General features: G+C 38.3%; 1 protein-coding gene across 1 annotated transcript in view; it reads right to left on the minus strand.

Moving 5' to 3' along the window:
* erbin (erbb2 interacting protein) overlaps positions 1 to 13,842 on the minus strand; it is a 72,571-nt gene that overhangs the window by 12,878 nt on the left and 45,851 nt on the right. The window contains exons 8-16 of the mRNA XM_015016125.1: positions 10,665 to 10,728; positions 10,412 to 10,486; positions 9,699 to 9,843; positions 8,427 to 8,499; positions 6,510 to 6,639; positions 6,299 to 6,414; positions 6,052 to 6,121; positions 2,614 to 2,707; positions 1,290 to 1,438 (exon numbers count right to left, since the gene is read on the minus strand). Coding sequence (XP_014871611.1) covers positions 1,290 to 1,438; positions 2,614 to 2,707; positions 6,052 to 6,121; positions 6,299 to 6,414; positions 6,510 to 6,639; positions 8,427 to 8,499; positions 9,699 to 9,843; positions 10,412 to 10,486; positions 10,665 to 10,728 — 916 coding nt within the window. The remainder of the gene's footprint in view (positions 1 to 1,289; positions 1,439 to 2,613; positions 2,708 to 6,051; positions 6,122 to 6,298; positions 6,415 to 6,509; positions 6,640 to 8,426; positions 8,500 to 9,698; positions 9,844 to 10,411; positions 10,487 to 10,664; positions 10,729 to 13,842) is intronic.

Genomic DNA, 13,842 nt, shown 5'->3' on the forward strand with positions numbered 1-13,842 from the left:
TTATTATAGGTAAAGTTTAAACAGTAATGATTTCCTGGTTTTTCCTACACTGTATGTTAAAATGTCTTGTTCCACAGGCAGATTATATCAGATTATCATAACTAGTATTTTTTTCCATCAATATTAAGAGATTACTGACTTAAAACAAGCTCTGATACTTGGCTGAAAATGTATTTGTAAGTTAGTTTTGCCTTATTTTAAAGTGTACTAAGATATTTGCATCAGAAACTAGACCAAAAATACATAACATTTTTTGTTTTTGCAGTTTTTTTTCAGAAAGCCTTTTTGCTGGTGGTCTAAATTTTTGGGGAATATTTGGTGAATGAGTCCAGTCTTGATCCTGGAAGTCCACCAGATGACAGACTATTAAAGCTAACAAGCATTTCAGCTGCAGTCACTTCGGCAGGCAATTTGACACTTTTCAACAAGGTTGCACTATTTGTGTGGGAACTTTAATTGCGGCACGGAGTCCAGCTTCTGAGAAACCAAATTGCTTCTGCTTCTCCTTTATTCACTTCTGTGGCCTGCTCAACTCCTTTGTTCTTTGCATGTGACGTAAGTTTTTATGAAAACAGTGAAACAGAAAGATTATCATGCTGGGGTCCTCGTGTGTTGAGGAAGTCTCAACCTATGTATTAAAACTACTACTATCCTCGCCAAGGCTGACATTTTACATGAAACGGCTCCTCTAAAAGGTTTTAGGTCCTGGTTCCTGCTTTAGTAATGAAGACGGTCAGAAAAAGAACCCTCCAAAAAACCCCGGACCTCAGGAGGGAGGGAAGTTCCAGTATTCAAAACACAGCTTCTTTTTTTTTGGAATCTTCCCAGATTTAAATTTTCTATAAACCTTACAGTAATAAATGTTTACAGGAGACCACAAAAAATATTTAAAGTATAAAAAATGCAATACAAGCTATATCTAAAGGAGAGTTCAGCTGAAGGGCAGCATTATGTGTTTTCCAGGCACATAGTGCCATTTTACAACACAATCAAGTAACTATGTTAAAATGCTCATATCAAATCGTCTTCCAAGGTGGCGCTCTGTCCACCTAGACATTTTGCACATGAATGGTTGTCACGGGAGATTAAAGGATTTCTCAATCAAGTTAACAGTAAAGCAGTAAAGGTATGTTTTTGATGAGAAAAGTCAATTTTACATAATACTGCTGCCTTTATAAAGAAATGTAAGTTATTAAACAAGATTAATTCTTCGTCTCTTTTTGCAAAGGAAGTAAACATTTTAATAATAGTTCTCCTAAATGATCCCCCAAACTTATTAGGAATCATGCAAACGTAAACAAACGTGTTTCACTAACCCTTGGCGGTGTTTCTCTCTCATCCTTGTCCTCGTCGCACTCGAAGGCCACCTGAGCTCGCTGCTTGCGCTGCTCCTCCCAGAGAGCCGGATTGAAGTTTTCAGAGTCGCTGCTAGGGATAACTTGAGCATAACAGAAGCCATGATGCTGATTAGTTGTATATATATACATTTAAAAAAAAATAAGTCAATCTTGGTAGTTCAAGCTTGATTTTCACCACCAGATGGCACTGTGACAGCATTTGATAAGTCAAAGCAAAGCAGAATGGACGTGGTAATAGCTGGAGATTTCACATAAACGCAGTTCTGAACAAAACAGGGCTATTTTAGTTTATGAAACACATTCAGCTGTGGCCACTGCCATACATTAACATATAAATGCAACAGTAGGACAACAAGGCCACAGTTATGTAAACAAGTGGTTAAAACAGTGACTCTGCTTTCCTGAGACGCTGCAAACTCATCTTAAAGCAGCAAGCAGCTTTTTACTGCAGCTGCCAATGATTAGGAATAGATTATGCACCTGCGTATCGATCATAATGTGACCTCTGAGCATGCAGACAGACAGTTCACAGTTGCATTAGACACTTTGGAAAGAAAAAAAACAGCTTGTGTGGTTTTTCTGTGTCAAAATAATATTTGGCCTCAATTTAGCAACGAGCCTATCTACCCTGCTCATGTGTAGAAAAGCCACTGATGTGATCTAATCTGGTTTCTCTCCACTGAGAGAAAACTTTACTGAGAACTGTAGTTAACCCATGAGAGGGTTCAGTGGGTAATATGAGTTATTTTTGTGAGTACTTGTTTCCCCCCTTATCAAAAGAAGTTGTAAAACTGTATTACAGCGCTGAAGTGGTCGCTAATTCCAGCCGTTCAGAAAAAGAAATAGAAATTAAAACAGACAAACAGCTGCTATGGGGGGAAATGAGAACAAGAGCGGAGAAGAAAGCTTTTGACTTCTGACCATTTCGGGAGCTTAAGCATGTAGATCCTGAACCTCTAATTACTCAAAAGCTGAGATGCAACAGGGTCAGCTGCATGCTATCAGGCTGTAAGAGAAACCAAAAGCAAAGCAACAGATGGAAGCCTGACAGCCACTCGGGTTTCTCCTGCTGCCTCCTGTAACAAACGCTCATCAAACATGCAGCCGGGGATCCTTGTAGGTCACCCATAGGTTTGTGAAAACAAACATGGTAACTTTAGTCCGGGCAATGCAACGGCTAAGCAAATTTAATCTAAGCGAAAAGACGTTTTTTACGAGACTGCATTAGGTTTTATGAGTGTTGTGGAGCACTCACAGTCCTCTGCATGCTGAGGGAACATGTAGTTGGTCAGCACAGTTTTATGGGTCTCTGGATCCTCTTCTTTCTGGAGGGGGATCAGGGGCTTTGACTGTGAGAAACAGAAAGAAAGAAGGTCATCTATCTAGAGTCAGCAGCCGTTTGTCAAAGGCTCAATGAAAAAAAAGAAGAAGAAGAAAAAAAGGACAGCTGTGGGGTTTCCTCACTTTGGCAGCAGGAGAAAGATGGACGACGTGATGCCAAAGCAGATACGCTGTCAGAAGTTGCAGCCACAACACAAAATTAGCAGCACTAAATTAAATGTTATTCTACTTTCTGCCAGGTATAAAGCACCAACTTTGTTTCACGCCTTTTTAAACCAAAAGAATCAAAGATCGTGTGAGTACCGAGTAAGGGTGCACATATTTTCTGGCTGATCACTAATATATATTAAAAAAAAATAATAATTTAATTCTGGCCTGATACCATTTTTATGTTGTTTGAAAAGTTGATAAATACAGCCAACATATTATATACAATTATGATTAAAAGTTTTCAATTTAGAAAAATTATTTTAGGACAGTTACTATTGTTTTTCACCTTTTCCACTCTGGCCACAGTTTGTGTTTGTGGACGTATGTTAGCAACAAGGCAGCTTTCAAAGGTGGCAAACTGTTGGCGTAATTGTTTAAAAAAATTTTTTACAGTTTACAGTAGCACTAGTTCTTTTTTTTCCAAACCGACTTCTTCAATATATCAAATTTCAAGGGTTTAAGAAGAAATGTACTGTTACATTAATAGACGCTTTGCACCAGATTTAGCTGAAGCTAGTTCCCATCATGAGCAGGTGAGTGAATAAAACAGTCTAATTTCATACACCGAAAGTCCCCATGTACCCTAAATACAATCAGTGTACCAAGTTATAAAAATGCAACATAAACGGTACTGAATGCCAAAGTTACAGTTTTTACAGTTTTAAAAGCCGACACTCAGTTCAGTGCGGAGGGTTAATAACACAGATTAGCTTCAACTTGATCTGGTTCATGTTGTAACTGGGTTGGTCAGAAACTGAAAAATCCCATCTGAACCACAACGCTCTTCAGTGTGAATGTTTTTACTGAAGGAAGAGGAGTCAAACTTTAGCTATTTTCAGTATCAGTGATGCATTTAAAGATCAATTCAGAAGAAACTTTTTAAAAGGAAATCAATTTCTACTGAATCACGTCAAGCTGTTCCTGGAGGCAGCAACAACAAAAACCTTCTGTTTGTTTTTGAACTTCTTCGTAAGTCCGTACTTTTGCAGTTTTACCTGATCTGTACCAGATTTTTCAGTTAGGAAAAAGAGGCGTCGTCCATATATTTAAATGTGAGAAAGCTGGATGCTAATATGAAACGCTAAAGGTGGTTGGAAGAGTAAAATCCAGCTTTATAGTGACTGGGAACAATTTACCACAAGAAGGCTAGAAAAATGTATTTTGAATGCGTCAATAAATCAAAGAGTTACAAAAGAAAATTACGCCGGACATTAGAAATCAGCCTCAAATGTGTTTGCTTTCTTTTTTTTTCCTGTTTTCCTTCAGTTCCCAATTTGAAGAGCATAAAGTTTTTTTCTGTTCCAAAAATAAATAACATTCACAGTAAAACTATTAAACAGGATCCAAATACAAATTACAATTCATCAGCATTGGCCAAAAACTGATCCATGTTTTCGGTATCCTAGCCTGTTGTGGCCCATTGAACAGTTCTCGACTGCAGTGAAGTTAAAATATACGTTTCTCAAAAACTTTCGCTGCCACTCCATAAACATGTTAGGCTTAAAATACCATGGCGACTGTACTCTAAACTAGTCTGCCTCTTCTTTGAAGCTGGTGAGTTTGAGTTTCCTCACCTCTGATGTGTTTTGACAAGGACGTTTCCCAAGAACCTCTGGGTGCGTTTTCCCGTCAAAAAGTTCTCAGATGCCGCATTAAGACACTTCAGTGTCAGATGGTTGCTAGCTCTCTCCCTGCATCTGCTCACATGTATCCACGTGATGATTTTCTCCTTTCATCTTAGATTTAAGCTTTAGGTGCAATTTTTTTTCTACATGTAGGTGTCTTCATATCATCCTAGCAGCTGATTCTGTACAAAAACATTTGCTGCGGCATTTTTAAAATGGCTGCAAGCTCCTGGGGATGATGATTTGTCAAGGTAGTTTAACAGAGTCTTAGAATAGTCCACCCCAGAGATGAATTGACATGAATAATTTATTCAAGGATCTTGTGGGAGGTAGACTGTAATGTGTAAATATTTATGCGCCAGACAAACCCAACACCTATTCAGCTGTGTAGTACAGAGTCCTCTCTAACAGCGCTATGCCTCCGCGGACAAAAGGTAAAGTTTTTGCTCTTAAACTCTGTTTTATATGAGTAAATGAAGCTTTTACAAATGTGATGGCTTCCAAGCGACGGCATAATGTGTAGAGATTATCTTATTTGCCTCTGGCTGACTGTTGCTGCCTTATCTCACAAACTGCTTCGGTGTCAATCAGATAAACACGGCAAATACCAGGGTTTCTGTGGAGACTCCTTCCATTCCCACCCCCCTGCTTCCCTTAAACATTCAGGATAAGGATCTCATTTTCTAACATCCATTAGCATCCTGCTACAGTCCAAAGACAGGGTTTTGGGTGTCACTTGTGGCTGACCTGCATGTTTAGATCCAATATCCAGGAAGTGGTTTAATGCATTTGGGCCTCCTGGTTTTACCTTCTGGGTTCACTGTGGATTTCTTTCACTTCAAGTTACAGGGACCATCTGATGGTTCAGATTTCGTTAGAGCTGCCACTAACGATTATTTTAGTTCTGGCGATTAATCGATTAATTGCACACAAAAAAAAAAAATTGCCACAATTTTGCAAAAGACTATGCATTTAGCCACTTCAGCTGATTTTATACAATTCAAGAAATACATTTAAAAAAATCACAAATAAATAAAATTGCTATTTTTTAAAATAGCATTCCTTTAGTGAATGTTTGATCATTTTTAGCAAAATATTCGATGCTAAAAGAAAAAAAAAAAAAATCCTACCATGTGAAAATCTCGGCTGTTTCTGCTCGACGTATTAATACAGTTTAGAGTTGGTCTGTAGTTTATATCTGGATTAATAATTGGTTAGCAAAAAATGCTTAATAGGATTTTTTTTTTTTTTACAGAATTTGAACAGGGTTCAGCTAAAACTATGTCACATGAGCCTATTTAGCCTATTTATGAACAAAGTTTTTTATTAATATTATTATTTTAAATGCCATTTCTTTTTTACAGTTTTGGCTAAATTATACACCCAGCCTGACGTTCTTTCATTGGTCTTTTTTTGAGTTTGTATACTACTGTTAACAATTAATCGATTACTAAATTAGTTGACTATTATTTCAATAATCGATTCGTCATGATTAATCATCCGGAAAAACGTCTCACCTGGTTCTCAGACAGCCACATTGCAGTCATTTCATTGAGTTTAGTGAAACTGTAGGGAAGATTCTTTAACCTGTAGCAACAAAAACAAAACAAAAAAATAAAATCATGAAGCTATATTAAAGCAGATTTTATTTCAGCCAAAATATCTGCATTTGCCAAAAGGATACAACTGCTGCATTTATCACCAGAAGCCAAGAACAGAAGCCAAACCAATTCCTGTAAGTCGACAAACTCAGTCGAGACTCACTTGTTGTTGCTCAGGTTGATGACTTTGAGCTTCTGCATGTCGCCCATCTCCTCGGGCAAAGACTCCAGCTTGTTGGAATGCAGAAACAGCACCGTCGCGCTCTTCCAGCTGCCCAGCTGCGAGGGGAGCAAACAGGGAACTCGTGAGCGATGAGCCGGCGCAGCCAGCTGAGTGGACTGACGGTGATTTACGAACCGACGAACACGCTCACCTCAGGGGGAAGCTGGGAGAGGAAGTTGTGATCGGCAGCAAAAGTCCGAATGCTGACGCACTGGCCGATGGACGCGGGCAAGGCTTCGATCTCGTTGAAGCTGCAGTCCAGCTCGTCGATAGATGTCAGTCTGTTGGTGCGATTCGGGAGGATTTTAACCAAAGTGTTTACATTGATGCAGACATTAATTTGAGTTGAGTGCCTTGGAAAAGTCTTCTTTTTTAACTTTCATTGATATGTTACAACCACATGATAAAGCTAATGTACTCGGGGTTGTATGCGAACACAAAGTTGCACATAGTTGTGAAAATTGTAAATGTAAAAGTTAAGGGTTCACCGATCGCAGATTACGGCTCTTTACAAAGCCTGATCTGCTTATTCTGATTTTGGCACAGTGTTTTTTTTTTTTGTCTGAAATGTTGCAAAATATAGCAAGAAACTCAATGAGTTGGCAACAGCAGTGTGAGTATCGTTAAGTGAAAACATGCAGACATGACCTGGTGCGCCAGTCAAACCTCTTTCACAAGAGAGCAAAAGACGACTGTGGTTGATTTTTAGACCATTGCTGAGGTAGATGAGGTCGATGGATAAGATCAGCTTCACATGCAAGTATCAGCCGATTACTAATCTCCTAAAACTAAGGAAATGGGGGTCGACATGTCGGGAGATTTGTAAAACTCTGAAAACTGGTATAAAACAATAAGTCAAGAAAAGCTGCTGAGGTGTCATGCACTCTATAAGTTGGGTCTTTATGGAATAGAGGCAAAGAGAAACCAATTGATGCTTTTCAGACAAAAAAAATAAATGGATAAAAGTCATGCAAAATCGGAACCAGCAGGTCAGGCTTTTTCAAGACCGGTGATGGCAAGAAAACTGCAGTCGGTGCATCCTTAAATCGGAATCGAACCATTTTGAAAAAATGAATTCCTAGATGCATAAAGCTGACACACTCCAAACACAAGCAGTTATATTTAAGGCAAGTTTTAGTTGGGTTTTTTTTTTAGACATGTCATTGACTCATATATATTCTATAAATAACATTTGAGAAGAGTTTTTTGTTACATATTAAAATTTGTTATATTGTCATGATATGATGGACAAATGTTCAATTCATTGCCAAATCACTGAAGAAAACAACAATTAGTAATGGAAGAAATCGGTTTTGACACAAGAGCTTAATTTGAACATAAATGACCAGGCTGACACAGCTCTGACCAAAATCACAGAGCAAAGGGAGTTCATCAAACAAAAGATAAAAAATAAAAAATAGAAAAAGAGCTTGCGGAGGCTAAAATCCTTCCAGGGGATTAAGCTAAATCATAGGCTTTGTCACATAATCTGTCAAAGCACACAAGGAAATGCATTCTGACATATGGGATAATTGTCAGTGTTTGGAAACAATAAAAAGGGGGAAAAAAATATTTTGCAGCTGCAAATGTATTTGTTGTTTAACGTAGATGTAGGTATTTGATGGATGTGAGATTGAAATGGTATTAAAAAAAGATCAAATAGATTTTAATCTTTGTACTCAATCTTTGCAGTAGATCAAGTCACAATGTATTTGGCAGCGGTAACATGTACCTGTCTGCTGTGCATGAGATCAATTTCTGAAAAATTAAAACTGTTTTAGTCTGACGATTCACCGCAAGCTCCTTCTCAGATCAATCTTGCATTCAAAACAACAATACTCAGCTAATGTGATTTAGTCCACAAAGTAAAAACCATTACAGGAGTTTCTTTTGAAGCATTATGATTGTGCTTCAAAAGAAGCACAATCATAATGTTCTGTGGGAATATCCGATTTAACCCCCGGAGTTTATCTGATCAGTGACCGGATGATGGAAATAGCACAATAATCCACTGATCTCGCTGGTTTTATTCTGCCGATTATTTCAAAGCTACTGCCTCAACACTCACCCCCCGATGGAGTCCGGCAAATACATCAGCTGGTTTTCGTCCACCTTCAGCGTCGTCAGTTTCTTGAAAGAGCCTTAAGACAGGAAAAAGAGAAGAGACAGAATCAGGAAGAGGAAGACAACAATCCAGGATAGTTATTGATTATCACTTGCTGTTAAACCACAAAGAGGAGGCTCCATTAGAGCAGTTAATTAGATTCGCTAATACTGACATCAATACTGTATAAAGCTTAGAAGTACTCAGCTCTGACACCGACAGCAGTAGGAAGCAACTCAGACAATCAATGTAACCGATTTGACAAGATTTTGACGGGGGGGGGTTTCTGATACAATTCTTTCAAATCTTTAACTTGGAGATATGCCTGCTGCTCTATATTTTGAACTGTTACATAAATTATCCATCCTTAAAATAAGTAAGCCAGCTCTATGACTGTCCCACTTAATAGTAACCTTCCTCTGTTCTTTTTCAAGTTTTGCCCCTCCACTGTTATCGTAAATATCACTGAATTCTTGCTAACTTGAAATATCACATCCAGCATAACAGTGGTCAGTAAATTGGTATATAGCGTCTTTCTAGTTATGGGGCACTTTATCTTAGAGCTACATCACCCAATCACACTCATATACAGACTGGTAGGCGACTTATTGTTTAGTGCTTTGCCCTGGTGCACATCAACAGATAGTAGAACAGGAAGCTAGAACTGAACCAGCAACTTTCCAACTGTGTCTGAGTTTTAAAAAATAAATAAATAAAAAATATACCTCATCTTCCCAATATAACACCAAACCAAATCACCAAATTGGTAAATTACATTTGTTATCATTACCTACTTTTATTTTTTGATGCAATATTTTTGTAAACACACAATTATGTGCATCTATCCATCCATCCAAAGCTGTGTATAAATGAATAAATTCTGGAAATTCAAACCTTTTCCATACTTATCTAGATTAAAAAAAAAAAAAAATCCTTGTTTTTTAAGGTTTTCAGAAGAAACCGTGCTGATATGGTGACTTTTGTGGTAAACTAGCTTTTACACAGGTTAACAAGTATATTTCAAAGTATATATATTTCAAATATAAAAAAAAATCTTATGGATACAATTGAAAAGAAAGAAAGTGTTTTGAGAAAGCTGCTGGTATTTACAGTAAATTCACTTTAGCCACACAGGAAATCTTAGAAAACACCCGAGATAGGAATTCAGCCACCGAAAGCGAGACATTTTGTAACAGACTTTTATCGAACGAGGTGCAAGCGAACTGTGATCCTCACCGATTGAGTCGGGAAGCTGTGTGAGGGCATTGTTTGAGAGCAGGAGGTCCTGCAGGTTCTCACAGCCGGAGAGTTTTTCATCCACCATTTCCAAGTTGTTCTTTGACACATCCAGATAAACCAGCTGTTTCAGCATCCCCAGCATCTGAATGGACGGGAGGCGGCGTGTGGAAAAAGATAAATAAATCAATCAATAAATCATAGATGGGAGAGGGTGTTAAGAGAAGCATCGTCTTAGCTGTGGAATACATTCGCTAGTCTGAAGTTTCATATTTTGAAAGCAAAAAACAACAACAAAAAAAACACATATTTCACATGATTTGCAGCCAACCCTTTCGTTTTATATGCTTGACGGACTTCATTGCTAATAAAAGGCCAGTCTGTGATTACAGCTGATGCTGCTGAAATGCTGCCAGCAGAACTAATGCTCTGACCCACTTTGCAGCAAAGCAAGGCCATTTGGATGAAAAATAAGGATCTCATGAAATTAATTCTGAATATCCATACATTGGGATGAATCATTAACATCTAAAAAAAGAAAAAGAAAAAAAAAAGGAAACGCTGCAGATTTCCAGGCCACTTTCTTAAGACACACTCAAGCAGAAAAGAAAAGCTCTACTTAAAGAAGGAAAAATGTAAATCTGACGGACAGCTTCGGTGAAATCTGCTGAAAACACAACTCAAATTTGTTTTTTGTTTGTTTTTTTTTTTACCCCAGGAAGAAAAGTCAGTTTGTTCCCATCGATCCACAGCTCCTTGAGTCCATTCAGGTTCTCCAACACCTCAGGCTACAGATCAGAAAACACTTTTAATGTTTTGTTGGAAAGATACACAACATTTTACAACTGTACTATAAAATATTAGTGGAAAAAAAGAAATATGCAAGTTAATTAAGGAAGCGGGGAGACGCTGTCACCTCCGGAGAGGTGGAGCGCTTTGGGCAGCGACAGACTGACAGCTACTTACCACTTCAGTGAACTCATTACTCCCCAGGTCCAGCCTCTCCAGCTGTGTGAGCTTCTGCATGCTCCTATCGACACACGAGATGATGCACATTCAAAAACCGAGCCACAGAAATGTCTAGAATGCCATACGGGATTTATGCGACGCGCAATAATGACTGCGAATCCATGTGTTGGTCCTAAATCAAAAAGCGAAGTCAAAAGCAAAAGCTGTGACTGCAAGCGATGCGGAACATATGCTAGGAAAAGCAAGCCAAGGAAGAAGGAAAATAAGAGAGAAAATAGTTTTTTTTGTTTTGTTTTTTTGTACATTTTTGGGTATTCTCCAGCCACTGACTAATGAACGATATGTGGAAATATATTTAGCTTTTGGAGCTTAGTTGTGACAGAATTGCATTTTAAATGAAGGAAAATGTGACGTATGCTCGCCCTGAGACAGGCTCCACAATCTGCTTCACACATTCAGGTCACCGGCTCTCATTAGCAGCTACACTGTAAGCAGACAGATAAAAACAACAAGCAATATTCAGTTGCTTGTTGTTTTGACATTATTTGACCGACTGATGACTGCAAAAACAAAGTGAAAAGGTTTGTATTCTTTCTAGAATAAAAGGGAAAAAAAAGTCTTGAGTCTTTAAAATTGATGACGTATCCAAATACACATCACAGAGGGCAGGTTATAGGAAAAAAAGAGCAATCTGAATAACCACATCACTTAGTGCAGATACCTTCACTGACTTGTTTTTTGCATGATCAATGTTTTTTGTTATTATAAGCTGAAATTAGGGGCTTGAAATCATTAAGTTTTGATAAAAGAACAAAAAATTAGCAAAGAGATTGGAAAAGCTGCAATATCAAGTGGAAAGTTGGAGATGTCTCACCAACCCAGATCTCTAGTATCAATCTAATATGGCCGACTTGTATTTAAAATGTCCCAAAATGCATCTCATTAAATCTTTCACACACTGTATTATACAATCTCTGTACAAACATGTTAATTACAGTGTTTAAAACACCAAAACAGAGAGAAATGCATTATTGTCACTTTGCATTTTCAGTAGCTGTGTTTCCATTGACCATATAATTGAACAATTTGAGATCTTAAAAGTACATTTACTCAATGGAAACATACCAATTAAAAAAACAACTGTTTTTCGATTAAATGTTTTGGCATTAGGATGAGCAGGGTTTTTTTTACCATATTGAAATTGGTTTATATCGCCAAACAGCAATGAAAACACTTTCTTGACAATTACTGATGCAGTTTAGAGCAAATTAGTAATGGAAACGCAGCTAGAGATAAAGTCCAATATTTTTAAACATGGCGACTGGTCGACTGTGTCCATTTGCCATTTTGTGCATTTTAATGTGGGTTATTTCAGGGGTGCACCAATTGATCAGTTGAACTATAAAACAGCCTCTATTTCCTTAATTTTGGGATTCCTGCATAGCAAACTAATCTTATCCACCGATCTTATATGCCTCGGAAAAGGTCTGAAAATCCAGCACTGTCAAATTGGGCAACGATAAAGTCACTATATTTAGCAACTTCTTAGACAAAAAACAAGAAAGAAAGAAAATCGAATCAGGTTTTTTCAAGATTGGTGATTGGCCAAAAACTTGTAATTGGTGTTCCTCTGGTTGTTTTGCATCCAATATGTTTGGACATTTTACTTAAAAAGAATGCCCCATCGCTCTATGAGTGAATTAATATCAAACTTCAGTTAGTTTAGCTCAGTTTAACTCAAAATTTGGTTTGATGACGATATATTTACTAACTTAACTGATCTAAACAAGGATCTGAAGCAAACTTAAGTGGACATGGGACACTATATAAAGTTTTCTGGAAGATGGAAGTGCCCAGTAGATTTGTTTATGATCATTCAGCTTCATAATTTTTGAAAACAATTAGAGGAACATATTTCTACATTAATAACTAAGCCAATAAAAAACATAAATACTGTTTGGGAACACATCTGATAAGGCCTCCAGTTGAGGGAATGAGCAGCGTTACCTTGACCTTCACTCATACTCAGTGCAGGATGGAGCGCTGGAGGCCACCGCTGTGGAATTTCTGTTTTCCTTTCATGTGCTTCCCATAAAGCAACGCTATCAGACTCACTGCACCAATTATAAATATAATTTAAAACCTCTAAGCAACGAGGTTCAGCGTAAAATCGTTACTCATAACAAAGAAAGCAAGTATTTGCAAGCTTTCCCATATTACTGCATCGAAGCTGGCAAGAACCTGAGCTGCCTTTGCAGGTTGAAATGGGGGTAAGAACAAACTGTGCTAGCTCAACTAGAAAGCGGAGTCACTGGTGGAAATAAATCTCAACCTCCTCGTGACCCAAATGTGTGTTGAGTCCTGTTTAATAGTTCAATAATGTTCAGTTCAATAATGTAACGAAGGAGTGGAAACGATGCCGAACATTTTGTATGGAAACCCTGAGAAAGACTTCTGCCCTTTGTGCGCGCGCACGTGTGTTTACATCTGCGACGTGCTTGCGTGTTGCTCTGGCAACCTTCCCGATCATTAGTCCTTTTCTTTTGTCGGGCCTCCAGCTCCTAACAGGTCTGTCCTGTGTCACATAAACACAGCAAAGAAAAAGAAAGAAAGGAAAAAAAAAAAAGACGGTCCGCTGATGAGCCACACCGCAAGCACCGGCCCGGCCCGTCAGTCACTGACAACAGTGAGCATGAGAACAAAAGGAAACTCTGCCAGAGGAAGGAAGAACTTAAAGGAAAGTAGGGAAGCACAATTTTGCAGAGGAAATGGGAAGGGCATGAAATGATGCGGTAAGTGAAGCATGAAAGAGAGAGAGTGAGAAAAGGAAGGAAAAAAAGAACCTAACTTTGGTGAAAAGCAATGGGAGCCTTCGCTAATATTTGTGGGACATTCAGTCCCCTCCTCCATCACCACCACCTACCACCCCCTGTGAAAATGGTGAAATAATCCTCACCCCTGTGAGTTAGCTGGGGATTATAAAACCTGTCACAGCAAGTGGCCAAATGAGGGAGCTGGGGGTGGGGGGGCTTTATGTAACACAGTGGAATTCAATACAGGCAGAGGTGTGGAAATAAAAAAAAAAAAAAGGAGGCTGGATGAAGTACAAAACAGAGATGTATTAGAGGACCAAGAGGCAGTGATAAAGATGGATAACTTTACAGGAAAATGCTTT

Source organism: Poecilia latipinna, unplaced genomic scaffold (genome assembly GCF_001443285.1).
Source record: "Poecilia latipinna isolate Pla-1442-1.1 unplaced genomic scaffold, P_latipinna-1.0 Scaffold1983, whole genome shotgun sequence".
Classification (NCBI taxonomy): Eukaryota; Metazoa; Chordata; class Actinopteri; order Cyprinodontiformes; family Poeciliidae; genus Poecilia; species Poecilia latipinna.